Below are 26,897 nucleotides of genomic sequence, written 5' to 3'. Positions count from 1 at the left end.
CAGTACTGCTCTCAAACAAAGTTTTTCCCATTTTTGAGAAATGCCTTAAACGAGTTAAGGGAAGCACTACAGAGACTTACCCAGCTCTCTAGTCTCTGCGGAGTCACAGTCTCAACTGTATAAAAAAAAAAAGACGCAGGTCCGATAACCCTGAAACAGAGTGCATATGTGACCGATGTGGACCTTTTCCATCCACACAGAAACTCACGACACCGGGTAGAGTTCAACACCTTTACTTGTGTCTGTGACAGTCATAAAACAAAAACACGGTTTGCTTCCTCTGGCAGTGGCACATCTGTCTCCCTACTAAATCAGAATAACATTTTAGAATGGCTATTTTTCCACGGCAGTCTTCCTTGTGCTACTTGCACATGTCAGTGAGCCAAAACTGTGAAAAAAAATCAAAAAAATGAACAAATACACAGACACAAAATTAAGACCACGGCTGTGGGGTGCAGTTTGTAAAGTTTCACTGTCAAATATTAACAGTAATATTGTTTGTTATTTATCCAGTTTTAGGAGAAAAAAACAGGCTTAATTTTTCAAATACAAATTCTCCCCTTTCCATTCATGTGTTTATGAATGTTACATTTACTAACTATACATCAATATAAATATTTATTTTTAAGCTAAAAATATTTTTTAGAAAATTATATATTTAGTTCACAAGCTAAATGTTTAGTTTGTAAACTTTAACTTTAATTTAATTTTATAAAATAAACATTTAGTTTGCAAATTTAGATCTGGCCTAAATATTTTGTTTTCCAAACTTAACATCTAACTGAATATTTAAGTCCTCATAAAATGTTAAGCTTTTTAACTAAATATTGAGTTAGGCGCTGAATATTTAGGTCCAAACTAAATATTTAGCTAACATGCAAATGAAATTGCTGGGAAATTGAAATGGACTATTGAAATAAAAGTTGTATTTTGCTCTTTTTCTGAATTGATTCTTGCCAGACTTGTCGTCCGTGAATGTACATGTGCTACATGGATTCAAGACTTTTTAAACATTGGAACTGGAAACTAACCAAGACCACCTCCAAAGATATGTCCAATTACAGTTCCTGGTACAAGACCAGGTTCCGCTTGGGTGTATTCAGACTGAAAATTAGTTTCGGATTATCGGGGGAAATGAACTCTGGTTCACTTTACGTGGACCAAATGTGTCCAGTCTGAATACACCCTAGGCAAGGCAAGGCAAGTTTATTTGTATAGCACAATTCGTACACAAAGTAATTCAAGGTGCTTCACAAAACAGAAAAATGCATTAAAATCACAATACATCATAGAAATAATCAACGTAAAATTTACTTTAAAAGAAAAGGAAAAAAAATTGAAAATTGATTTAAAAATAAAGGAAGGAAAGGAAAGAAAAGTGCAGATAGGACCTTTCAGTCATATACACGGCTAAACAGAAATGTTTTAAGTCTAGATTTGAACATGAACACAGAAGAGGCCTGTCTTACGACTTCAGGGAGGCTGTTCCAGATTTTAGCTGCAGAATATTGAAACGCTGATTCCCCTTGTTTAGTTCTGACTTTGGGCATCAACAGGAGGCCAGTCCCTGAGGTCCTCAGAGTACGAGATGGTTCATATGGCACTAACATGTCAGAGATGTACTTTGGTGCTCGGCCATGGAGAGACTTGTACACAAGCAGAGCTGCTTTGAAGTCTATTCTTTGAGGTACAGGGAGCCAGTGCAGAGACCTGAGCACAGGACTAATGTGATCATACTTCCTGGTTCTGGTCAAGACTCGAGCAGCAGCATTCTGGATGTACTGAAGCTGTTTTACAGCTCGTTTGGAGAGGCCGGTGAGCAGGCCGTTACAGTAGTCTAACCTACTGGAGACAAATGCATGAATAAGTATCTCCAGGTCTCGCTTTGACACTATGTTTTTGATTTTGGCAATGTTTTTCAGATGGTAAAATGCCGCTGATGTTACTGACTTGATATGGCTGTTAAAGTTCAGGTCAGAGTCCATGATTACCCCTAGATTTCTGACTTGATTTGAGGGTTTAAGAGACAGAGAATGAAGGTAGCTGCTGAGACTTTCTCTTTGTTTCTGTGGGCCAAAAATAATAACTTCGGTCTTGTTTGAGTTTAGCTGGAGAAAGTTGTTCTGCATCCACGCACTGATCTGTTGGAGGCAGTGGCTGAGTGAATCCACCAGCCCATATTCACCTGTTGTCAGTGACACATAGATCTGAGTATCATCTGCATAGTTGTGATAAGATATGTTATTACTGCGTATTAACTGCCCTAGTGGCAGCATGTAGAGGTTGAACAGAAGGGGTCCCAGGATCGATCCCTGGGGCACACCACAAGTCAAGGCCATGTAGTCTGAGACACAACTCCCAATTTCAACAAAATATTTCCTGTCTTCTAAATAAGACTTGAGCCAACTTAGGGCAGATCCAGAGATGCCAACCCAGTCTTGGAGTCTGTGCAAAAGGATCCCATGATCAACAGTATCAAAGGCAGCACTCAGGTCTAGCAGGATTAAGACAGTGACTTTGCCATCATCAGTGTTCAGGCGGATGTCGTTGGTTACCTTGATAAGAGCAGTTTCTGTGCTATGATGGGGTCTAAAACCTGACTGGAAAACATCAAATGAATTGTTTAATAAGAGAAAATCAGTGAGCTGTTGGTAGACAACTTTTTCAAGGACTTTTCCTAAAAATGGCAGATTAGAGATAGGTCTGTAATTATTCAGTACAGTGGGATCAAGACCGTTTTTCTTCAGGAGAGGTTTAATGACTGCAGTTTTTAAGGCCTCTGGAAATATTCCAGATTGAAGAGACATGTTAACTATTTGAGTAATTGATGGCAACACACTGTTCAGGACAGACTTTAGAAATCTAGTGGGTAACACATCAAGGCAGCATGTAGACGAGCTCAGACGGGTGATGGTCTCTTGGACAGTTTGGTCAGTGACAGGTACAAAGTGAGTCAGCTTAGAGTGAGTAGGTGGCCGTTCGATAGTTATATGTGTTGTGGAGTTGATGGCTTTTTTAATGCCCTGAACCTTGTCATTAAAAAATACAGCAAACTCATTACATTTGGGTGTGCAAACCAGTTCTATTGGTAGCTGGGTTGGAGGGTTAGTTAATCTGTTTACTGTTGTGAACAGGACACGAGAGTTGCTGCTGCAACTTCCAATGATTTCAGAGAAGTACTTTTCCCTTGTTCTGCATAAGATCTGGTTGTAGTAGTACCCTAGTAGTACACAAATGATGGGATTTTGTAATGAACAGGATCCCATCTTATTCTAGGTAAAGTTCTAACTGGCATTACCTTCTTCTTACCTCTAATGGGCTTCTGCTTGGCTTTGTTTTCTCCTCCTTTTGTGGCACCAAACACACACGAATGATGGAAAAAGTAGATTAGGTCAAAACTGAACAGTTTGACTCCTGAGCTGATGGGCTAAAGCCGTTTTCTTTCAAAAGATCCCTGCTTTCTCAAGAAATGTGAATGCTGGAGTCCTCACATTTCATCAACCTGCATCTGTCCTCTCCTCTTCTCGTAGGTGTTACAGGTTCACTGAGGGATAAAGTCACGTTCAAAAAGACTCTTCTATCAATCCAGTAAAGAGATGTCACTGGCCACAGAGAACTTGTGTTTTTCCACAAATGGATTGAACATTTAGAAGTTTGCTGCTCACCTATACCTTATTTGGCAAAAGTGGCGGTCAGCTGGTCTTATCACAGACTCCAGGTTTCTGAATTCATCTTATAATCCCTTTCAGGAGACATGTTTTAACTTTTTGCTTTGCACTAAAACAATTCCAGGCAGGATTTTCACAGAAGCTGCCTCTTTCTTATGGAAGCAATTCTGTAGCATAATTTAAAACAAAAGTCAAACCAGAAATGCTTTTTCTTCTTCAACACTGCTTATTTTGGCACTTAATTAAATGAAAAAGAAAATGGTATTTGACATTTCATTTTCAAAAAGCTCTCTGGTAAATGTGTAGCAAAATTCATGTAGAAATGACCAATTTGACAATTAAAATGGATTAACAGAAATGCTTTTTTATTTTCAAAATGAAGCTGCATCAAATGACTCAGAATTAAAATGAAAAATCAATACTTCAAAATGCTTTTTCATTTCTACTTAAAAACCGTATTCTGTGTCATTGTAGTAGGTTTAGGGGATGTCATCTGGACTTGGTTTTAAAACCAAGTCCAGATGACATCCCCTAAACCTACTACAATGGAACCAACCTGGATGAATGAGAGTCTTCATAGACACGTATTCTGTGTCATAATTAAAATGAAAATGCAAAGAGGGGATTGCATTTTCATTTTAACATCCACCCTGTGAACATTGTCGCATTACTAAATTCGAATAAGCATTTCCAGAGGGGAGTCGGGGCGATGACGTCAATGTTATCTCTGTGTGTCCGGCTGCTAAGAGACAAATGCTAGGAGCAGTGTAGCTTTGTGTTAGCGGCAGAGAAGACGGCTTTGTGACGGTTGTGAACTTCTGATGATTTTACACAGCTTCTCAGGACTACGTAGCAGCATTTCCATCTTCCGCGGTACGACAAGCTTTGTCTTCAGACCGGCAGCCACCTTCGCATAGCGGAGCGTGAAGCCCCACGATCCGAAGCTCCAGATCGCAGAAGGCGGAAATGCTGCTAGGATCTGAGAAACTCTGAACATCATATGAATTTATGTTTCCAGTGGTGTCCAAACAAAATAAAGGCTGATGTAATTCCTACATATTTACATCCAAGATGCTCATTGCAGCAGGGCCTTTAATAATAATCATAATAATAAAAGCACATTTAGAAGATATTCTCTTGCAGCTTCCCGCTGAGTGTGTGTTGGTCCAACCAGCAAACGTTTAGCATGGTGAAATCTGCTATAGCTGTTGATGTGGCTCCAGCTGTCCTCGAACAGCAAAATCCGCGCGAAGCGGTCACCTTTTTGTAACTGATCCTTGTACCTTGTTTCTTGTTAGCTTAGTTTAGAGTACAGCCCAAAGCCTGATCCTCAAGAGCAATCATTTCACTTTAAATGGTTAAAATTCTTACTATGGTGCAAGGTAGATTTTACAAGACACTAATTTGAGTCATTTTGGTCAAAAACAAAAGAAATCAGAGGGACAACCAAGAAAAGGTTTTACTCATGTTATACTCTTGTTTTGTCTGTGCAGGCACAAGCCCCCACGCTCCCACCAATGTCCATGCAGTGGCCTCCTCTACATGGGCCAACGTGTCCTGGGAGGCCGGCTACAGTGGAGGCTTCCAGCAGACATTTTCAGTCTGGTACGGCCATGTGTGAGTCATCCCAGCATGCTTTGCTTCCTGCTTTCTACACTCTCAGTACATCTTCTGTTGTTTCTGAAAATATCTTTTCCAGGGTTACGTTCAGAACAGTTGTGAAAGCATAAAGATGGAATTTACCTGGAGTTCCAGTGTCAGTGAGTTTCTGTCTCTAATCTCCAAATTTCTTGAGGAATGCATCCAAAACAAATCAGATAAAAGCATTGCAACTAAACTGGACATAACCCAGACTTCTCTGTGCTGAGGCTCCTGCTGCTGCTGCTGCTGCTGCCGTTTGACGTGATAGAAGGCCTGGGTTGAAATGTTTTAAAGAATTTCTCAAATTTATCACATTTTTTTCAGGAATGCTTAAGTTCAGTTTATATAAACTTTGTACAACTTGTTAAAGTTTTTTCAAAGTAATTGTTTGCCTTTCATTTTGTGCCAATCCTGGTACTTGCCAGGACTTTGACTTTTTTAACCCAGGTCTAACTCAGAACACGTTGGTTTGGTTTGGTTTGGCTGATGGTTGTGTGCCTTTTTGCTAAACTCTGGTGTCAGGACGAAACTTTGGGCAAATGCTTACTCCTAGTGCAAAGCACAAACTCCATGCACAAAAAGGCACATGAGGTTCTGTCTTTTCCTGGTGCAGTGGAATCAGATTTGCTCTGTGAGATGCTGCAGAGGTTCTGTTTTGGACACGTGATGGGCCCCCACCTGCCCTGCCACTGGCACTGGCCTAGCCACCCAGAGCTCCTGGGAAAAACTCAGCTCATTTGTTCATGTTTTGCACATATATGTTTGTTAAACAGTGGTTTGGTGGGATTACCTTGAGTACAAAAACAAAAGCATGGTGACACATAAGTAAAAGATGTCAGCGTTAATATTTCATCATTTTTGTTTTTACCTACTGTTCATAGACGTCCAAGTGAGTCTTTTCTAAACTGTTTATAGATGTTCTGACCCGAGTCCCCTTTTTCCAGATGAAATATTTTTCCTATCATCAGATGCACATCTAGTATTGTCGACCACAGAACCTCAGTGTGAACGCTGACTGTGGTTTTTAAATACGGTTGCTGTGAAGGTCTCTTTAACATCAAATCTAGACTCTTCTTAGACAACATTTCCTCTGAAATCGGCCTTTACAGTCGACACCTAAGAGGCCACAAACATTGGATGTCCAAGAACAACTCAGAAAAGATGCTGCTAAAATGTTTCGATGGGCAGGAAAAGGAAAGCTTTGACTGGTCCAGTTATGGTTACCCGCTGTCTCAACCAATAGAAGTGCTAGTTTTAATGACACTGATCATTTCCTACGACACCCAATGTGTTCTGTGTAGGTGAAAATCATTAGAATGTTTACTGGAAACAAAATGTTAGGCTCAAATAATTCATGTAATCTGTGTGTAATGCTGGAAATTATCCATGTTCATCATTTTAATCTACTAGTAAATTGAAGAAAAAAAAGACATTCTATTTAATTATATTTATGACCACTAATAGAAATCGCCAAGTCCGATGTTCAATTTTTGAACTGTGTATTTATATTGAAGCGAGGTCACAGATTGGACGTTGTGGTCTTTTGGTTTTTTTCTCGTTGATGGGTGAAATTGCTGCACAACCTTTCAGCTTTAGACATGCGTTTAGCCCAATGGTCGACTTGCAGAAGGATCCATGGAACATCCAGAGAAAGAAAAATAGTAAAGGTTTTCAGACTGTGTGAAACTAGCTGGCCCTGCGACAGACTGGCGACCTGTCCAGGATGTCCCCTGCCTTTACCCACGAGGGGGCGGGATAGGCTCAGGCAGCCCCACGACCCCAAAAGGGACAAAACATGTTTAGAAGATGGATAAATGAATGAATTTAGTCAACAGTTTCAGCAAAGTAAACACTACACACCATCTACTGCTTTGCATTTTGCTCATTCATTTCTTAAGTGGCATTGATATGCAATCGTTAAATAAAATGTGATCAGTCCGGTTTAGCTAAACACCATTTAGTTTTTCCATTTATGCTGGAAAATAATTGACCAAGTAATCCATTGAAATCAAACTACATATTTCACAAAACTACACAAAGCTCCATAAAACTGTACTGTTGTTAATGAAGTTAATATTTCTGCAGGTGAAATGAAACCAAAGTGTTGCTGGTGAACAATGTTCTCCCTGAGGTGCGGACGGGAGCATGTGAAGGGCTGTGTGCTTCATGTGATGAAGATCAGACACACGTTGTGCATGGAAACAATAATGCGCAGTGTTGAGCGCAGCATGGCCTCATCGAGTCAAACTCATGCTTTCAACAGGCTTATAAATGCTTCATCAATGGTGGAAAGAAGCTGATCTTCATTGAGTTTGTGGCGTATTGTATTTCCATTTGATATGCTTCATATGGAAAAATAAATGACTTAGAATCATCCAAATGAAGATCCCTTTCCATCAATTCTCCTCCTTTTTGTGTCTTCTTTGGCCTCTTGCTTTTCGCTGGACTCCTGCAGGATAAAGAGGGAGCGTTTAGGCCCGCATGACTGGCTTTCCACAGCCGTGCCAGGAGGCCAAAACTGGAAGTTGGTGTCCGGCTTGGAGCCAGAGACAACGTACCAGTTTAGTGTTCTGGCTCAGAACAAGCTTGGCACTAGCCCCTTCAGCGAGGTTGTCACTGTGAACACACTAGGTAAGTGCACCCCCCACTACTCTACTGGAAAAAAGGGTCAGTGCATAGAAAGAAGAAAAGAAACAAAAAAATTCATTTCAGTTTATTGATAGAGCACAACAGTGGTTTCAAACGAACACACATTAGACTTGAGACATCGGATTCTGACTGTTAAAATCCAGTTCATTACAATTAATTCAACAGTTGTATAACCCAGTTCATCTCTGATCACTTTAACAAGACAAAATTGAAATTGACCTGCATTAGTGGCAGACAGATTCAACTGAAGAGTTTTATTAATCATCCTCATACGGATCAAGCAAAAGGTGACCGTGTTGGAAGAATAAGAAGAGCTTAGCAAAACCAAAACCTGACAAGAGTAGAATCTTTTGTGATCGGAACTTTTTGAAGCTGCAAAGTGATGCAGTTTAGCACCCTTACCCGAGAACAACCATTCTCCTAGACGGAGTGCTGATTCTGAATTGTGGAGACAAGCGAGAGTGTGAATGTCTGATTGTCTTCCTGTGTGTGTTTTCAGACATACAAGCTGATGTGCACGTGTTGGTGTTAAAAAGAACAAACAAAATATAGCATTCAGTTAACTTAATACATAGAATACTCTGAAATTATTCTCAGAGGAGCTCAAATGAAGTTTGGTCAGAAATCATGGACTGTTCAAACCTAAATGTGATGGCTTGTTCTGCAGTTTTTGGGAACCACAGCCAAGACCAGCTCACCTGTGATTTTGAGTCTTGTTTCTAAATACAGAAGTCTGTCAATGGAGCTTTAAGGATTGCAAAACGAAGACGATGTCCTGCTTCTCACCTACTACCACGCTCTGTGCCCCTCTGCTGTCTGGCTTGGGGGCCCCTGTGGTGGTCCTGCTGGCCCTGGTCTGGGTGGCAGACGTGATTGCCTGGAGGGCAAATTGCATCTATCTGCTGTGGGGGGGTGGGGGTTATAGCTGCCGCTGCTGCTCCTGCAGGGGTCTTGGTGTGGGGATGGCTGGGCACTCTCCCTTTTTTTTTCACATCCCATCATCCACCTCAACAGGAAATAAACACTCACCTGAGCACAGGTGTTAAGGCCCATACACACCGGGACGAATATTCGCCAGCGTTTTTCGACACGTTTTTTGTGTTCACACCCAGGCGATTTTCGCTGACGATGAGCCGAGCGAACATGCAATTTTATTCCCTAACATTAGATGGCGCTTAATGTAAAACAGAAATACTCCTGTACACAAGGTGGCGCTGCGCAACTTTACGCTTCTTAAAGTCGCTTTTCACTCAGAAGAAGAGAGCAAGTATTTACACGCTTGTCAGAATCATAAAAGAAAACATGAATATTTCAAGCACCAGTAGCTCCAACTGGTGTTTTGTTCGGGGATATTTTAGAATGTCCGTCATTATTTCTTTGCGGCAGCGTAGACGCTACTTGGCGTCTATCTTCTTCGCTGGTATGTGTGCTCAGAAAGGCAGTTTTGTGTTTGAGCGCCCCCAAGTTGTGTTTTACTGTAACTTCAGAAGCTCCAGACACGTGTGCAAAAGCGCCATTCTCATTGGTCATATAGTTTTTGACGCGGCGCGGCAAACCAAAAAAAACGAACCCGAGGCGTTTTTTAAAAAGTGACGCTTTGACGCGTGGCGTTTTCTCGCGTCGGTGTGCACAATCACATTGGTGCCATTTGTTTAGTCACGAGGCGTTAAACGTCGGCGAAAATCGCGGGCGAAATTCGTCCCGGTGTGAACGGGCCTTTAGCTCACCTTTAAACAATAGTATGTGTGACAGAATGAAATGCTTTACATGTGTTGATTTGTTTGCATAATTCTGTGTGTGCGTGTGAACTGTTGTTGTATTGTGTACATTGTTGACATGTTTGTTTGTGAACATTTTTGGAGTCAACAGGTTTGTTGGTAACATTTGAGTGAGTGGGGACAGGCCCCACCCCTACTGATCTTACTCACTCAAAACTTTCACTTTAAATAAAAGGTTGAAAGTGATTCCCGTTCTGAGCTTTTATCACACTTCTTCTTTCTCTTTCGGCTTTTCCCATCAGGGGTCGCCACAGCGAACAAGTCGCATGGTAAACTTGGCAATGTTTTACGCCGGATGCCCTTCCTGACGCAACCTTCTCAAAGCAACCGGGCTTGCGACCGGCACAGAAGTAGAGAAGGGAACAGGGAGCAGCCCGGATTAGCTTTTAACTTAAAATCTTAAATCTGGAATCTTGAAAGTCTGTACATCTGTACCTTTTTAATAAAATGAATGTTCGTCTAACTAATCTGGAAGCAGTGAGGCAGGTGCCGGTTTGCCGCTCCCCATCTGAAGCCTGAACGCCACCATTTAAACATACGGTATTCAGAAAACAAGCACTGACTGAGCATAAGTGTTTGTGCCTTTAAATACTAAATTAAGAGTGGAGTCTGCTCCCCGTCTGTCAGGAGCACCAAACACATGTGAAGTGATTTCAGAACCTAGTCACTAAATGCAGCGTTTGTTTTTAGTAGGACGTCATTTTACAAGGAAAAACTTCTAAAATGCACCAATAAGTGGTGCTTTTGGTTGGGTTCATAAGTGTTCCCTGTGAAGCACAGATTGATGATTGAGTGGTGCTTGGATGAATGGATACTCTTAACACGTCTTTTTTTAATTAATCTGAGATACATTTCTTAAGGCTGGTTGTTTTTAAACATCACTTTTGTTGTTGCAATGATGCTTTTTGTTCCATTTATATTTTCTTTGTTGCTTTTGACAAAAAAAAAAAAAAAGTCTACATTTTAGTGTCCCTGCCAGCACAAAAACCATGAAGTGGTTAACGGGTTTAAGGCTGGTTGATCACTGAAAACTCACATAAGTCCAACTCTCATGTTCTCTGTCAGTATTTCCTACAAGTTCCCCTGAGCCATTGGTGCTGCTTACCCCACCACGGTGCCTCACAGCCAATCGCACGCAGCAGGGAGTCCTGCTCACCTGGATCCCACCTGCCAATCACTCAGCACCTATCCAGCATTATGTGATGGAGTTTCGCCTGGGGGAGCGTTGGGAGATCTTGGATGACAGCATTCCCCCTGTGGAGTTGGAGTTGCTCGCCCGCGACCTCATCCAGGTTAGAAACATTATTCTGACGATGTGAAAATGTAACTCTTTAAATAATAACCTCAGCTGCCACTGTCAGGCTGGAGCAGTTCCTAACTTTAGCCGTTACCTAAAAGTCCAAATTGTGTTGTGGGGCACAGATATCTTTCTAGTCTGTTTTGCTGTAAAACACTCAGAATGACCAGTTTTATTTACACTGAAACCCTTTTGCGTTTTATATGAACTCCACTTTGGGTCCCACATTTGCTGTTCTGGTCTTTGGTCAGTGTTTCTGCTGCTCTCGAACATAATTGGGGGGAATACAAATTCAAGATGTCCAAGATGTTTTGTAAAAGCAGTTTTTTCCTTTTGAACTTTTTTTATTTGTGGATCTAATGGTTGGTGAAGAGATTTATCAAACTAAGTCACTCAAAAAAAAAGAATTTGGAACTGTCTAAGTAGCAGATAAACCATTCTAATATGATGAAATATTAAATGAGCTTCTGATGGACCAACCAAAGAGATTTCTTTAGCTTAATCCAACAAACACACAAAGAAGTTCAAACTTAAGAGGTAATACTTTCAGATTCAGAATTGAAGAAAAGGATTTGCAGATGAGTCTCAGATTTGTTCAGTCTAAAAGGTGAGGCTGTAACTAAAGGCCTAAAAAAAAAACAACGAACATAATATATGTGCAAAGAAAATGCCACTTTAAAAAAAAAATGAAAACAGTCCCATTTGATTAACAGCTCAATGCAGAAGGGCTGCTAATAGACGTCTTCCATCTTTTCGTATGTCCAGCTGTCACAAGAACAGGCAGATGGCTGGATCCAACTGTAGGTTTATTAGCTCAGTTAAAAGTCCACAAAGCTTAATCTGGATCAGTCAGGCAGGCAGGAGTCAATAACAGGCATGGGATCATCAGAGAAGAGGCAGGGGTAGGGATGGCCCGTTTGACACCGGCGTTTCGGCGCGTGTTTCACCATCATGAAACAGAGTGGTTCGCCACAATGTTTCGGGCCGTGTGTCAACTAGCGCAGATCACGTGGTTGATGACGCATGAAACGCCAAATGCATCGTTTGGTTGAACCACGGTTCAGATGTCACTTGTGTTTTGAACAGTTGGGCGCGCTATTCTCTAGAAATACGAATGAATCCTGAACGTTTCCCGACCAGTTCTATTGTTTCCCCAAGATTGGAATCAGCGTCAGTTCAGTGCACTTTACCATAGTTCCTGGTAAAAAACGTACTGTGGCTCAGGATCATTTCAACTTGATTTCTCCGAATAAAACAACACACTATGAACATTGTATATAAAAAAATACTTCAATCAATCTATGATGGCAGGCCAATTTAATAGCTGTAGGGATGGCTCAGTCTGTGGGGGTTGCATCTAGACGTCCTGAGTTCCAGGCCTGTCTTGTGTGTTTTGCTGTGTCAAGCACCTCCATCCATCCATCCATCTTCCTCCGCTTATCCGGGACCGGGTCGCGGGGGCAGCAGACTGAGCAGAGATGCCCAGACTTCCCTCACCCCAGCCACTTCCTCCAGCTCCTCTGGGGGGACCCCGAGGCGTTCCCAGGCCAGCCGAGAGACGTATTCTCTCCAGCGTGTCCTGGGGCTTCCCCGGGGCCCCGCCCAGTGGGACATGCCCGGAACACCTCTCCAGGGAGGCGTCCAGGGGGCATCCGGACTAGATGCCCGAGCCACCTCAGCTGGCTCCTTTCGATGTGGAGGAGAAGCGGCTCTACTCCGAGCTTCTCACCCTACTCTCTAAGGGAGCGCCCAGCCACCCTTCGGAGGAATCTCATTTCAGCCGCTTGTATTCGGGACCTCGTTCTTTCGGTCATGATCCATAGCTCATGACCATAGGTGAGTATTGGAACGTAGATCGACCGGTAAATTGAGAGCTTTGCTTTTCGGCTCAGCTCTCTCTTCACCACAACGGACCGATAGAGCGACCGCATAACTACGGACGCCGCTCCGATCCGCCTGTCAATCTCACGCTCCGATCTTCCCTCACTCGTGAACAAGACCCCAAGGTATTTAAACTCCCCCACCTGGGGCAAGGACACTCCACCGACCGAGAGATGGCAAACTACCTTTCTCCGGTGTCAAGCACCTCTCACAGAAAACATCACATGTGGTGTTGTTTTACGTTGTTTTTTTTCTAACCATCATTAACAACATTGTTTTGTTTTATGTTTTTTCATCATCATTTCCACATTGAAGTGTTACAAGGAGCATAGTTGAAACATGTCGATATACGTCCAGTCCGCCACCAGATGCCGCTGTTCTGTGTGGTTACAAAGCCCTGACTGGGTGGTTCATTTTTGCGGCACAATTACATGAACCCCAATGAGGCTTCATGGGGCTTCTATCCCTAAGGCAGGGGTTGTACGGATCCAGGTGAGGGGTGGGCAGTCGGGCGGGTAGGTGGAAAATCAGTTCCAGCTATAACGCTACTTAACACTAAGTGAGGCTCAGTGCAGAGCTAAAGTAGACTGTGACTGATTGAGTAAATGAGAGTCAGATGTGTGGCATCCAGGAAGTTGATGAAGGGCAATCAGAGACTGTTCTCGCTGGTGAACAGAGGGGGGGGATAGAGTCCTGATTTCTGACACAAGTACGATCTGTGGCCTACAATAGGCTGATGGAGGAAGGGCTGGGAATCAGGATGATCAGGTGTATCTAAAAATTTACAAGTTCAAACTTGATAGCACTTGGAAAAGAAAGGTATACTTGATTTAATAATCCTATTGTGTCTAGTGTTTTTTTAAACCGGTGTGCTGTGGCGATGTGTGCCATGAGAGATCAGGTGTGCCGGCATCTTTCTACCACAAACAGCTGCTTTCTAATAAAGTCTGTTTGAAAGACAAATTCTATTTCAGACTTTAAGAATTCAAGTTTAAACACGAGTCATATCAAAGTAAAAGAAACAGCATTAAGGGGAAGTGGTCAATAGACACATTTAAGTAAAAATCTGAAACAACTGCTTTCAAATCTGTACATCCTCCTATAGCCTTTAGTGGAAAACTATTATCAAATACTATTGCAGCTTTTAAGAAAAACAGCCACAACTTTTACAAAGAATTCATGTGAGATGCTGGAGGAACTGGAACATCATTTATAGAGACTAAAAAGTATCTCTCTTTTTACATTTTTAGTTGCTGCTGTGTCTTATATTAAACTATCAGAGTTGTTCATTGGTGTGTTTGCTGTACAGGTGAGTGTGACAGAATTCACAAAAAAACCTGAGGAGTGGATGCATAAAAATCCATTTAGTGTGGACAAAGCCACAAATAAAATCTGCTTGTGGCGGCTGTTTTTGAATGTCTAAAAGGCTCTGATGTCTGACCTGCTTTAAGGGCGGCAGATGTCTGAGACCTCATGTGTTTAAGCAGCGCTCCATTCTTTACGCTCAATCCCTAATATTTGTCGCATACATTTGTTGATTTGTTGTCATAGCGCATGCCAAAAATCCTGTAAACTACCTGCAAAAATGATTAAATAACTCATTTTATCATTGTGCCATTCTGCAGCCTTCACACTCCACACAATAATGATGAGAAAGAAGAAGAGCCTCTGCTGGATGGCTAAATTGGAAGCTATAGTGTTTAACTGCTGGCTTATGATCTCTCACACCATGCTTCCTTTTTAAGCTTCTTTTCATCTCATCCTGGGTTTGCTCTGCTGCCATGCAATGTTAGAGCCTTTTTCTTTAATCTAACTACTACTTCAGATTCACAAAATGTTTCATCTCCTCTTCGGCTGCACACCTTTATTGATTATTCATGCATGCATATTTTACCCACACTGCATAATGTATCTGCTTTAGGTTTTCAGCCAATAGGTCAGTGAACCAACTAAGAATGCTTAAATAAGTTATAAATGGGAAATGCTTGATGTGTCAGAAAGTTCTTCTTCACAAATGATTAAAATTTAAAGATGTCATTGTTTTCAACACTTCAATTCTGTTACTTTGTTTTTGAAAAAAGGGCCAGATGTGTGGCTATTAGCTAGAATTTTTTAAACAATGATCATAGCATAATATTTTTTTATAAATTAAAGTGCTTTTTTTGTACATTTAAATAAAGCTAGTTTAGTCCTGCCAACATTTCTTGAACTTTTAAGAATATTTTGTTTCTTTGTCAAAGGGCCTCAGTTGAAAATAAGATTTTTTTTTCTTCAACTGTCCTTCCTGGAAAACTGATGGTTAAAAAACAAACAAAAAAAACATAAGAACAGCTTAGACACATGTGCATTTCAGGCCAGTCGCCAGCAACCAGGGGCACGCATGAATGACAGTGTAGCACCCAGAGGGGGTGTAAAAATCTCTTATAATTTTCATCACTGAAAATGCAACGTTGTAATAATGATCCTGTGTTTTAAACTGTTGCTGGTGAGAAAACAGAGTTATATAGGGGCTTGTCTGTGGATGAAGGTGAGGGCGTGTCTGTGGATGAAGGTGAGGGCGTGTCTGTGGATGAAGGTGAGGGCGTGTCTGTGGATGAAGGTGAGGGCATGTCTGTGGATTAAGGTGAGGGCGTGTCTGTGGATGAAGGTGAGGGCGTGTCTGTGGATGAAGGTGAGGGCGTGTCTGTTGATGAAGGTGAGGGCATGTCTGTGGATGAAGGTGAGGGCGTGTCTGTGGATGAAGGTGAGGGCGTGTCTGTGGATGAAGGTGAGGGCATGTCTGTGGATTAAGGTGAGGGCGTGTCTGTGGATGAAGGTGAGGGCGTGTCTGTGGATGAAGGTGAGGGCGTGTCTGTTGATGAAGGTGAGGGCGTGTCTGTGGATGAAGGTGAGGGCGTGTCTGTTGATGAAGGTGAGGGCGTGTCTGTGGATGAAGGTGAAGGCGTGTCTGTGGATGAAGGTGAGGGCGTGTCCGTGGATGAAGGTGAGGGCGTGTCTGTGGATGAAGGTGAGGGCGTGTCTGTGGATGAAGGTGAGGGCTCTTTGTGGATGAAGGTTAGGGCGTATCTGTGGATGAAGGTGAGGGTTGTCTGTGGATGAAGGTGAGGGTGTGTCTGTGGATGAAGGTGAGGGCGTGTCTGTGGATGAAGGTGAAGGCGTGTCTGTGGATGAAGGTGAGGGCTCTTTGTGGATGAAGGTTAGGGCGTATCTGTGGATGAAGGTGAGGGTTGTCTGTGGATGAAGGTGAGGGTGTGTCTGTGGATGAAGGTGAGGGCGTGTCTGTGGATGAAGGTGAAGGCGTGTCTGTGGATGAAGGTGAGGGCGTGTCTGTGGATGAAGGTGAGGGCGTGTCTGTGGATGAAGGTGAGGGCGTGTCTGTTGATGAAGGTGAGGGCGTGTCTGTGGATGAAGGTGAGGGCGTGTCTGTGGATGAAGGTGAGGGCGTGTCTGTGGATGAAGGTGAGGGCGTGTCTGTGGATGAAGGTGAAGGCGTGTCTGTGGATGAAGGTGAGGGCGTGTCCGTGGATGAAGGTGAGGGCGTGTCTGTGGATGAAGGTGAGGGCGTATCTGTGGATGAAGGTGAGGGTGTGTCTGTGGATGAAGGTGAGGGCGTGTCTGTGGATGAAGGTGAGGGCGTGTCTGTGGATGAAGGTGAGGGCGTGTCTGTGGATGAAGGTGAGGGCGTGTCTGTGGATGAAGGTGAGGGCGTGTCTGTGGATGAAGGTGAGGGCGTGTCTGTGGATGAAGGTGAGGGCTCTTTGTGGATGAAGGTTAGGGCGTATCTGTGGATGAAGGTGAGGGTTGTCCGTGGATGAAGGTGAGGGCGTGTCTGTTCATGAAGGTGAAAGCGTGTCTGTGGATGAAGGTGAAGGCGTGTCTGTGGATGAAGGTGAGGGCGTGTCTGTGGATGAAGGTCAGGGTGTGTCTGTGGATGAAGGTGAGGGTTGTCTGTGGATGAAGGTGAGGGTTGTTTGTGGATGAAGGTGAAGGCGTGTCTGTGGATGAAGGTGAGGGCGTGTCTGGATGAAGGTGAGGGTTGTCTGTGGATGAAGGTGAGGGCGTGTCTGTTGATGAAGGTGAGGGCGTGTCTGTGGATGAAGGTGAAGGCGTGTCTGTGGATGAAGGTGAGGGCGTGTCTGTGGATGAAGGTGAGGGCGTGTCTGTGGATGAAGGTGAGGGCGTGTCTGTGGATGAAGGTGAGGGCGTGTCTGTGGATGAAGGTGAGGGCGTGTCTGTGGATGAAGGTGAGGGCGTGTCTGTGGATGAAGGTGAGGGCGTGTCTGTGGATGAAGGTGAGGGCGTGTCTGTGGATGAAGGTGAGGGCGTGTCTGTGGATGAAGGTGAGGGCGTGTCTGTGGATGAAGGTGAGGGCGTGTCTGTTGATGAAGGTGAGGGCGTGTCTGTGGATGAAGGTGAGGGCATGTCTGTGGATTAAGGTGAGGGCGTGTCTGTGGATGAAGGTGAGGGCGTGTCTGTGGATGAAGGTGAGGGCGTGTCTGTTGATGAAGGTGAGGGCGTGTCTGTGGATGAAGGTGAAGGCGTGTCTGTGGATGAAGGTGAGGGCGTGTCCGTGGATGAAGGTGAGGGCGTGTCTGTGGATGAAGGTGAGGGCGTGTCTGTGGATGAAGGTGAGGGCTCTTTGTGGATGAAGGTTAGGGCGTATCTGTGGATGAAGGTGAGGGTTGTCTGTGGATGAAGGTGAGGGTGTGTCTGTGGATGAAGGTGAGGGCGTGTCTGTGGATGAAGGTGAAGGCGTGTCTGTGGATGAAGGTGAGGGCGTGTCTGTGGATGAAGGTGAGGGTGTGTCTGTGGATGAAGGTGAGGGCGTGTCTGTGGATGAAGGTGAGGGCGTGTCTGTGGATGAAGGTGAGGGTGTGTCTGTGGATGAAGGTTGTCTGTGGATGAAGGTGAGGGTTGTCTGTGGATGAAAGTGAGGGCGTGTCTGTGGATGAAGGTGAGGGCGTGTCTGTGGATGAAGGTGAGGGCGTGTCTGTGGATGAAGGTGAGGGCGTGTCTGTTGATGAAGGTGAGGGCGTGTCCGTGGATGAAGGTGAGGGCGTGTCTGTGGATGAAGGTGAGGGCGTGTCTGTGGATGGAGGTGAGGGCGTGTCTGTGGATGAAGGTGAGGGCGTGTCTGTGGATGAAGGTGAGGGTTGTCTGTGGATGAAGGTGAGGGTTGTCTGTGGATGAAGGTGAGGGTTGTCTGTGGATGAAGGTGAGGGCGTGTCTGTGGATGAAGGTGAGGGCGTGTCTGTGGATGAAGGTGAGGGCGTGTCTGTGGATGAAGGTGAGGGCGTGTCTGTGGATGAAGGTGAGGGTTGTCTGTGGATGAAGGTGAGGGCGTGTCTGTTGATGAAGGTGAAGGCGTGTCTGTGGATGAAGGTGAAGGCGTGTCTGTGGATGAAGGTGAGGGTGTGTCTGTGGATGAAGGTGAGGGTTGTCTGTGGATGAAGGTGAGGGCGTGTCTGTGGATGAAGGTGAGGGCGTGTCTGTGGATGAAGGTGAGGGCGTGTCTGTGGATGAAGGTGAGGGTTGTCTGTGGATGAAGGTGAGGGTTGTCTGTGGATGAAGGTGAGGGCGTGTCTGTGGATGAAGGTGAGGGCGTGTCTGTGGATGAAGGTGAGGGCTCTTTGTGGATGAAGGTTAGGGCGTATCTGTGGATGAAGGTGAGGGTTGTCTGTGGATGAAGGTGAGGGTTGTCTGTGGATGAAGGTGAGGGTTGTTTGTGGATGAAGGTGAGGGTTGTCTGTGGATGAAGGTGAGGGCGTGTCTGTGGATGAAGGTGAGGGTTGTATGTGGATGAAGGTGAGGGTTGTCTGTGGATGAAGGTGAGGGCGTGTCTGTGGATGAAGGTGAGGGCGTGTCTGTGGATGAAGGTGAGGGTTGTCTGTTGATGAAGGTGAGGGCGTGTCTGTGGATGAAGGTGAGGGTTGTCTGTGGATGAAGGTGAGGGCGTGTCTGTGGATGAAGGTGAGGGCGTGTCTGTTGATGAAGGTGAGGGCGTGTCTGTGGATGAAGGTGAGGGCGTGTCTGTGGATGAAGGTGAGGGTTGTCTGTGGATGAAGGTGAGGGCGTGTCTGTTGATGAAGGTGAGGGCGTGTCTGTGGATGAAGGTGAGGGTTGTCTGTGGATGAAAGTGAGGGCGTGTCTGTTGATGAAGGTGAGGGCGTGTCTGTGGATGAAGGTGAGGGCGTGTCTGTGGATGAAGGTGAGGGTTGTCTGTGGATGAAGGTGAGGGCGTGTCTGTTGATGAAGGTGAGGGCGTGTCTGTGGATGAAGGTGAGGGCGTGTCTGTGGATGAAAGTGAGGGCGTGTCTGTGGATGAAGGTGAGGGCATGTCTGTGGATGAAGGTTAGGGCGTATCTGTGGATGAAGGTGAGGGTTGTTTGTGGATGAAGGTGAGGGCGTGTCTGTTGATGAAAGTGAGGGCGTGTCTGTGGATGAAGGTGAAGGCGTGTCTGTGGATGAAGGTGAGGGCGTGTCTGTGGATGAAGGTGAGGGCTGACTGTGGATGAAGGTGAGGGCGTGTCTGTTGATGAAGGTGAGGGCGTGTCCGTGGATGAAGGTGAGGGCGTGTCTGTGGATGAATTGAGGGCGTGTCTGTGGATGAAGGTGAGGGTGTGTCTGTGGATGAAGGTTGTCTGTGGATGAAGGTGAGGGTTGTCTGTGGATGAAAGTGAGGGCGTGTCTGTGGATGAAGGTGAGGGCATGTCTGTGGATTAAGGTGAGGGCGTGTCTGTGGATGAAGGTGAGGGCGTGTCTGGATGAAATTGAGGGCTCTTTGTGGATGAAGGTGAGGGCGTGTCTGTGGATGAAGATGAAGGCGTGTCTGTGGATGAAGGTGAGAGCGTGTCTGTGGATGAAGGTGAGGGCGTGTCTGTGGATGAAGGTGAGGGCGTGCTTGTGGATGGAGGTGAGGGTTGTCTGTGGATGAAGGTGAGGGTTGTCTGTGGATGAAGGTGAGGGCGTGTCTGTTGATGAAGGTGAGGGCGTGTCTGTTGATGAAGGTGAGGGCGTGTCTGTGGATGAAGGTGAAGGCGTGTCTGTGGATGAAGGTGAGGGCGTGTCTGTGGATGAAGGTGAGGGCGTGTCTGTGGATGAAGGTGAGGGCGTGTCTGTTGATGAAGGTGAGGGCGTGTCTGTGGATGAAGGTGAGGGCGTGTCTGTGGATGAAGGTGAGGGCGTGTCTGTGGATGAAGGTGAGGGCGTGTCTGTTGATGAAGGTGAGGGCGTGTCTGTGGATGAAGGTGAAGGCGTGTCTGTGGATGAAGGTGAGGGCGTGTCTGTGGATGAAGGTGAGGGCGTGTCTGTTGATGAAGGTGGCGTGTCTGTGGATGAAGGTGAGGGCGTGTCTGTGGATGAAGGTGAGGGCGTGTCTGTGGATGAAGGTGAGGGCGTGTCTGTTGATGAAGGTGAGGGCGTGTCTGTGGATGAAGGTGAGGGCGTGTCTGTGGATGAAGGTGAGGGCGTGTCTGTGGATGAAGGTGAGGGCGTGTCTGTTGATGAAGGTGAGGGCGTGTCTGTGGATGAAGGTGAGGGCGTGTCTGTGGATGAAGGTGAGGGCGTGTCTGTGGATGAAGGTGAGGGCGTGTCTGTTGATGAAGGTGAGGGCGTGTCTGTGGATGAAGGTGAGGGTTGTCCGTGGATGAAAGTGAGGGCGTGTCTGTGGATGAAGGTGAGGGCGTGTCTGTGGATGAAGGTGAGGGCGTGTCTGTTGATGAAGGTGAGGGCGTGTCTGTGGATGAAGGTGAGGGCGTGTCTGTTGATGAAGGTGAAGGCGTGTCTGTGGATGAAGGTGAGGGCGTGTCTGTGGATGAAGGTGAAGGCGTGTCTGTGGATGAAGGTGAGGGCGTGTCTGTGGATGAAGGTGAGGGCGTGTCTGTTGATGAAGGTGGCGTGTCTGTGGATGAAGGTGAGGGCGTGTCTGTGGATGAAGGTGAGGGCGTGTCTGTGGATGAAGGTGAGGGCGTGTCTGTTGATGAAGGTGAGGGCGTGTCTGTGGATGAAGGTGAGGGCGTGTCTGTGGATGAAGGTGAGGGCGTGTCTGTGGATGAAGGTGAGGGCGTGTCTGTTGATGAAGGTGAGGGCGTGTCTGTGGATGAAGGTGAGGGCGTGTCTGTGGATGAAGGTGAGGGCGTGTCTGTGGATGAAGGTGAGGGCGTGTCTGTTGATGAAGGTGAGGGCGTGTCTGTGGATGAAGGTGAGGGTTGTCCGTGGATGAAAGTGAGGGCGTGTCTGTGGATGAAGGTGAGGGCGTGTCTGTGGATGAAGGTGAGGGCGTGTCTGTTGATGAAGGTGAGGGCGTGTCTGTGGATGAAGGTGAGGGCGTGTCTGTTGATGAAGGTGAAGGCGTGTCTGTGGATGAAGGTGAGGGCGTGTCTGTGGATGAAGGTGAGGGCGTGTCTGTGGATGAAGGTGAGGGCGTGTCTGTGGATGAAGGTGAGGGCTCTTTGTGGATGAAGGTGAAGGCGTGTCTGTGGATGAAGGTGAGGGTTGTCTGTGGATGAAGGTGAGGGTGTGTCTGGATGAAGTTGAGGACTCTTTGTGGATGAAGGTGAGGGCGTGTCTGGATGTGGGTGAGGGCGTGTCTGGATGAAGGTGAGGGTTGTCTGTGGATGAAAGTGAGGGCGTGTCTGTGGATGAATGTGAGGGCGTGTCTGTGGATGAAGGTGAGGGCGTGTCTGTGGATGAAAGTGAGGGTGTGTCTGGATGAAGTTGAGGACTCTTTGTGGATGAAGGTGAGGGCGTGTCTGGATGTGGGTGAGGGCGTGTCTGGATGAAGGTGAGGGTTGTCTGTGGATGAAAGTGAGGGCGTGTCTGTGGATGAATGTGAGGGCGTGTCTGTGGATGAATGTGAGGGCGTGTCTGTGGATGAAGGTGAGGGCGTGTCTGTGGATGAAGGTGAGGGCGTGTCTGTGGATGAAGGTGAGGGCTCTTTGTGGATGAAGGTGAAGGCGTGTCTGTGGATGAAGGTGAGGGTTGTCTGTGGATGAAGGTGAGGGTGTGTCTGGATGAAGTTGAGGACTCTTTGTGGATGAAGGTGAGGGCGTGTCTGGATGTGGGTGAGGGCGTGTCTGGATGAAGGTGAGGGTTGTCTGTGGATGAAAGTGAGGGCGTGTCTGTGGATGAATGTGAGGGCGTGTCTGTGGATGAAGGTGAGGGCGTGTCTGTGGATGAAGGTGAGGGCGTGTCTGTGGATGAAGGTGAGGGCTCTTTGTGGATGAAGGTGAAGGCGTGTCTGTGGATGAAGGTGAGGGTTGTCTGTGGATGAAGGTGAGGGTGTGTCTGGATGAAGTTGAGGACTCTTTGTGGATGAAGGTGAGGGCGTGTCTGGATGTGGGTGAGGGCGTGTCTGGATGAAGGTGAGGGTTGTCTGTGGATGAAAGTGAGGGCGTGTCTGTGGATGAATGTGAGGGCGTGTCTGTGGATGAAGGTGAGGGCGTGTCTGTGGATGAAGGTGAGGGCGTGTCTGTGGATGAAGATGAAGGCGTGTCTGTGGATGAAGGTGAGAGCGTGTCTGTGAAAGAAAGGGGAGGGCGTGTCTGTGGATGAAGGTGAGGGTTGTCTGTGGATGAAGGTGAGGGTTGTCTGTGGATGAAGGTGAGGGTTGTCTGTGGATGAAGGTGAGGGCGTGTCTGTTGATGAAGGTGAGGGCGTGTCTGTGGATGAAGGTGAAGGCGTGTCTGTGGATGAAGGTGAGGGCGTGTCTGTGGATGAAGGTGAGTGCGTGTCTGTGGATGAAGGTGAGGGTTGTCTGTGGATGAAGGTGAGGGCGTGTCTGTGGATGAAGGTGAGGGCGTGTCTGTGGATGAAGGTGAAGGCGTGTCTGTGGATGAAGGTGAGGGTGTGTCTGTGGATGAAGGTGAAGGCGTGTCTGTGGATGAAGGTGAGGGTGTGTCTGTGGATGAAGGTGAGGGCGTGTCTGTGGATGAAGGTGAGGGCGTGTCTGTTGATGAAGGTGAGGGCGTGTCTGTGGATGAAGGTGAGGGCGTGCCTGTGGATGAAGGTGAGGGCGTGTCTGTGGATGAAGGTGAGGGCGTGTCTGTTGATGAAGGTGAGGGCGTGTCTGTGGATGAAGGTGAGGGTTGTCCGTGGATGAAAGTGAGGGCGTGTCTGTGGATGAAGGTGAGGGCGTGTCTGTGGATGAAGGTGAGGGCGTGTCTGTTGATGAAGGTGAGGGCGTGTCTGTGGATGAAGGTGAGGGCGTGTCTGTGGATGAAGGTGAGGGCGTGTCTGTGGATGAAGGTGAGGGTTGTCTGTGGATGAAGGTGAGGGTGTGTCTGGATGAAGTTGAGGACTCTTTGTGGATGAAGGTGAGGGCGTGTCTGGATGTAGGTGAGGGCGTGTCTGGATGAAGGTGAGGGTTGTCTGTGGATGAAAGTGAGGGCGTGTCTGTGGATGAATGTGAGGGCGTGTCTGTGGATGAAGGTGAAGGTTGTCTGTGGATGAAGGTGAGGGTGTGTCTGGATGAAGTTGAGGACTCTTTGTGGATGAAGGTGAGGGCGTGTCTGGATGTAGGTGAGGGCGTGTCTGGATGAAGGTGAGGGTTGTCTGTGGATGAAAGTGAGGGCGTGTCTGTGGATGAAGGTGAGGGTTGTCTGTGGATGAAGGTGAGTGCGTGTCTGGATGGAGGTGAGGGCTCTTTTTGGTTGAAGGTGAGGGCGTGTCTGTGGATGAAGGTGAGGGCGTGTCTGGATGAAGGTGAGGGTTGTCTGTGGATGAAGGTGAGTGCGTGTCTGGATGGAGGTGAGGGCTCTTTTTGGTTGAAGGTGAGGGCGTGTCTGTGGATGAAGGTGAGGGCGTGTCTGGATGAAGGTGAGGGCGTGTCTTTGGATGAAGTTAAAGGCGTGTCTGTTGATGAAGGTGAGGGCGTGTCTGTGGATGACGGTGAGGGCGTGTCTGTGGATGAAGGTGAGGGTTGTCTGTGGATGAAGGTGAGGGTTGTCTGTGGATGAAGGTGAGGGCGTGTCTGTGGATGAAGGTGAGGGCGTGTCTGGATGAAGGTGAGGGTTGTCTGTGGATGAAGGTGAGGGCGTGTCTGTGGATGAATGTGAGGACGTGCCTGTGGATGAATGTGAGGGTTGTTTGTGGATGAAGGTGAGGGCGTGTCCGTGGATGAAGGTGAGGGCGTGTCTGTGGATGAAGGTGAGGGCGTGTCTGTGGATGAAGGTGAGGGTTGTCTGCGGATGAAGGTGAGGGCTGTCTGTGGATGAATGTGAGGGCGTGTCTGTGGATGAATGTGAGGGTTGTCTGTGGATGAAGGTGAGGGCGTGTCGGGATTAAGGTGAGGGTTGTCTGTGGATGAAGGTGAGGGCGTGTCTGTGGATGAATGTGAGGGCGTGTCTGTGGATGAAGGTGAGGGCGTGTCGGGATTAAGGTGAGGGTTGTCTGTGGATGAAGGTGAGGGCGTGTCTGTGGATGAATGTGAGGGTTGTCTGTGGATGAAGGTGAGGGCGTGTCTGTGGATGAATGTGAGGGTTGTCTGTGGATGAAGGTGAGGGCCTGTCTGTGGATGAAGGTGAGGGCGTGTCTGTGGATGAAGGTGAGGGCCTGTCTGGATGAAGGTGAGGGCGTGTCTGTTGATGAAGGTGAGGGCGTGTCTGTGGATGAAGGTGAGGGCGTGTCTATGGATGAAGGTGAGGGCGTGTCTGTGGATGAAGGTGAGGGCGTGTCTGTGGATGAAGGTGAGGGCGTGTCTGGATGAAGGTGAGAGCATGTTTGGATGAAGGTGAGGGTTGTCTGTGGATGAAGGTGAGGGCGTGTCTGTGGATGAAGGTGAGGCCGTGTCTGGATGAAGGTGAGGGCGTGTCTGTGGATGAATGTGAGGGCGTGTCTGTGGATGAAGGTGAGGGCGTGTCTGTGGATGAAGGTGAGGGCGTGTCTGTGGATGAAGGTGAGGGCGTGTCTGTGGATGAAGGTGAGGGCGTGTCTGTGGATGAAAGTGAGGACGTGTCTGTTGATGAAGGTGAGGTTGTCTGTGGATGAAGGTGAGGGCGTGTCTGTGGATGAAGGTGAGGGCGTGTCTGTGGATGAAAGTGAGGACGTGTCTGTTGATGAAGGTGAGGGCGTGTCTGTGGATGAAGGTGAGGGCGTGTCTGTGGATGAATGTGAGGGCGTGTCTGTGGATGAAGGTGAGGGCGTGTCTTTGGATGAAGTTAAAGGCGTGTCTGTTGATGAAGGTGAGGGCGTGTCTGTGGATGACGGTGAGGGCGTGTCTGTGGATGAAGGTGAGGGTTGTCTGTGGATGAAGGTGAGGGTTGTCTGTGGATGAAGGTGAGGGCGTGTCTCTGGATGAATGTGAGGACGTGCCTGTGGATGAATGTGAGGGTTGTCTGTGGATGAAGGTGAGGGCGTGTCTGTGGATGAAGGTGAGGGCGTGTCTCTGGATGAATGTGAGGACGTGCCTGTGGATGAAGGTGAGGGTTGTCTGTGGATGAAGGTGAGGGCGTGTCTCTGGATGAATGTGAGGACGTGCCTGTGGATGAATGTGAGGGTTGTCTGTGGATGAAGGTGAGGGCGTGTCCGTGGATGAAGGTGAGGGCGTGTCTGTGGATGAAGGTGAGGGCGTGTCTGTGGATGAAGGTGAGGGTTGTCTGCGGATGAAGGTGAGGGCTGTCTGTGGATGAATGTGAGGGCGTGTCTGTGGATGAAGGTGAGGGCGTGTCTGGATTAAGGTGAGGGTTGTCTGTGGATGAAGGTGAGGGCGTGTCTGTGGATGAAGGTGAGGGTTGTCTGTGGATGAAGGTGAGGGTTGTCTGTGGATGAAGGTGAGGGCGTGTCTGTGGATGAATGTGAGGGTTGTCTGTGGATGAAGGTGAGGGCGTGTCTGTGGATGAAGGTGAGGGCGTGTCTGTGGATGAAGGTGAGGGCCTGTCTGGATGAAGGTGAGGGCGTGTCTGTGGATGAAGGTGAGGGCGTGTCTGTGGATGAAGGTGAGGGCGTGTCTGTTGATGAAGGTGAGGGAGTGCCTGTGGATGAAGGTGAGGGCGTGTCTGTGGATCAAGGTGGGGGCGTGCATGAGAGAGAAAAGCGCAGAGCTGATCCATGACCTGTTGCTCACGTTTATGACTGCACAGATGATTCTCTGTTTCAGTTTGTTGAATAAAAACTAAGCCAGGTCAGATTAAATCCAGACTTTCTCTCTGTTCTTCCAAATGTCAAAATGAAATGTAGAGAAGTTCTAAAATGAATACTACAGCTGATAAATTTACTGAGGGTGAAAAAATGGATAATGATGCTGTTCAATTGTGGAAAATGTATGCGTGTATGCATCACACATATCCCATAGTGCATCTCGACCAAGCATTGTGTCACTGTAACTGTGGTGCATTCAAATACAACAGGACAAATGATAGACCATGTAGCATGTAGCCTACTAGCCTTCGGATGTAAAGTAACTGCTAAAGAGTATGTTAACAAAAGACAAGTCTTGAATATTATTATTCCTATTTGACCCTAAACTATAATATCAGCTGGCTGTCTGTCTACAGAGACACCGAAGTAGCAGCAGAAAGCGGCTTTTGCAGCAGGATGGATGGAGAGCGTACCTGAATATGAATGAACCCAGACATGAAAACATGATTACTGATGCTTTTGTGCTTTTTACAATAAAAAAAAAAAGATCTCTAAAGATCGTCTGTGTCTTCCATGCAATGTAATGAGACACACAGACAGAAATGTGAAAGTATCTGCTGTGAATCCAAATATTTTTCACATCTGTGTTTAGGAGTGACTTATGACGTGATAAATTATTTCGTTTGCACAAATGAATTAATGTGGCGGAACGGAATATTAATTTGTGGGAATAAGATATTTATTTCACCCATGTCAGGTCACGGGCTCAGTACTTTCTAGTTGGCGATGCACAGTTGTTCAAGAGAAAGTTTTAAACTGGCACTTCATAAACGTTACTGATCCCTTTAAAGCATTAATACAAGTGGCTATAATTTCTTAATGTGGCTTTAAATTCAAAACATGACATCA

General features: G+C 46.8%; 3 protein-coding genes across 8 annotated transcripts in view; all 3 read left to right on the top strand.

Annotated features, from left to right (window-relative positions):
• The window catches only part of igsf9bb (immunoglobulin superfamily, member 9Bb), a 136,577-nt gene that overhangs the window by 63,297 nt on the left and 46,383 nt on the right, over positions 1-26,897 (top strand). For 4 of the 6 annotated variants that reach the window (XM_023962302.2, XM_078931069.1, XM_078931066.1 and 1 more), the window contains exons 12-14: positions 5,162-5,285; positions 7,765-7,940; positions 10,802-11,028. In XM_023962302.2, coding sequence (XP_023818070.1) covers positions 5,162-5,285; positions 7,765-7,940; positions 10,802-11,028 — 527 coding nt within the window. The remainder of the gene's footprint in view (positions 1-5,161; positions 5,286-7,764; positions 7,941-10,801; positions 11,029-26,897) is intronic. The other 2 variants (XM_023962303.2, XM_078931067.1) reach the window with 1 other exon arrangement.
• LOC144983777 (uncharacterized) lies at positions 16,139-25,039 on the top strand. The gene is made up of 3 exons (XM_078931070.1): positions 16,139-16,708; positions 16,991-19,074; positions 24,880-25,039. Exons 1-2 carry the CDS (start codon positions 16,679-16,681, stop codon positions 17,561-17,563), a joined length of 603 nt encoding a protein of 200 aa, XP_078787196.1. The 5' UTR covers positions 16,139-16,678; the 3' UTR covers positions 17,564-19,074; positions 24,880-25,039.
• LOC144983655 (uncharacterized) lies at positions 19,250-24,880 on the top strand. The gene is made up of 4 exons (XM_078930652.1): positions 19,250-19,265; positions 19,856-23,159; positions 23,455-23,917; positions 24,222-24,880. The coding sequence occupies exons 1-2, from the start codon at positions 19,250-19,252 to the stop codon at positions 21,133-21,135; spliced, it is 1,296 nt and encodes a 431-aa protein (XP_078786778.1). The 3' UTR covers positions 21,136-23,159; positions 23,455-23,917; positions 24,222-24,880.

This window comes from Oryzias latipes, chromosome 14, assembly GCF_053564925.1.
Source record: "Oryzias latipes strain Hd-rR chromosome 14, Olatipes_Hd-rR_3.1".
NCBI lineage: Eukaryota > Metazoa > Chordata > Actinopteri > Beloniformes > Adrianichthyidae > Oryzias > Oryzias latipes.
This window is presented reverse-complemented; position numbering and strand designations above follow the sequence as displayed.

Coding starts and splice junctions, on each gene's coding strand:
- LOC144983777 (XM_078931070.1), top strand. CDS start 16,679: ATGAAGGTTAGGGCGTATCTGTGGATGAAG. Junction 16,709..16,990: donor GGGCGTATCTGTGGATGAAG/GTGAGGGTTGTC, acceptor CTGTTGATGAAG/GTGAGGGCGTGTCTGTGGAT.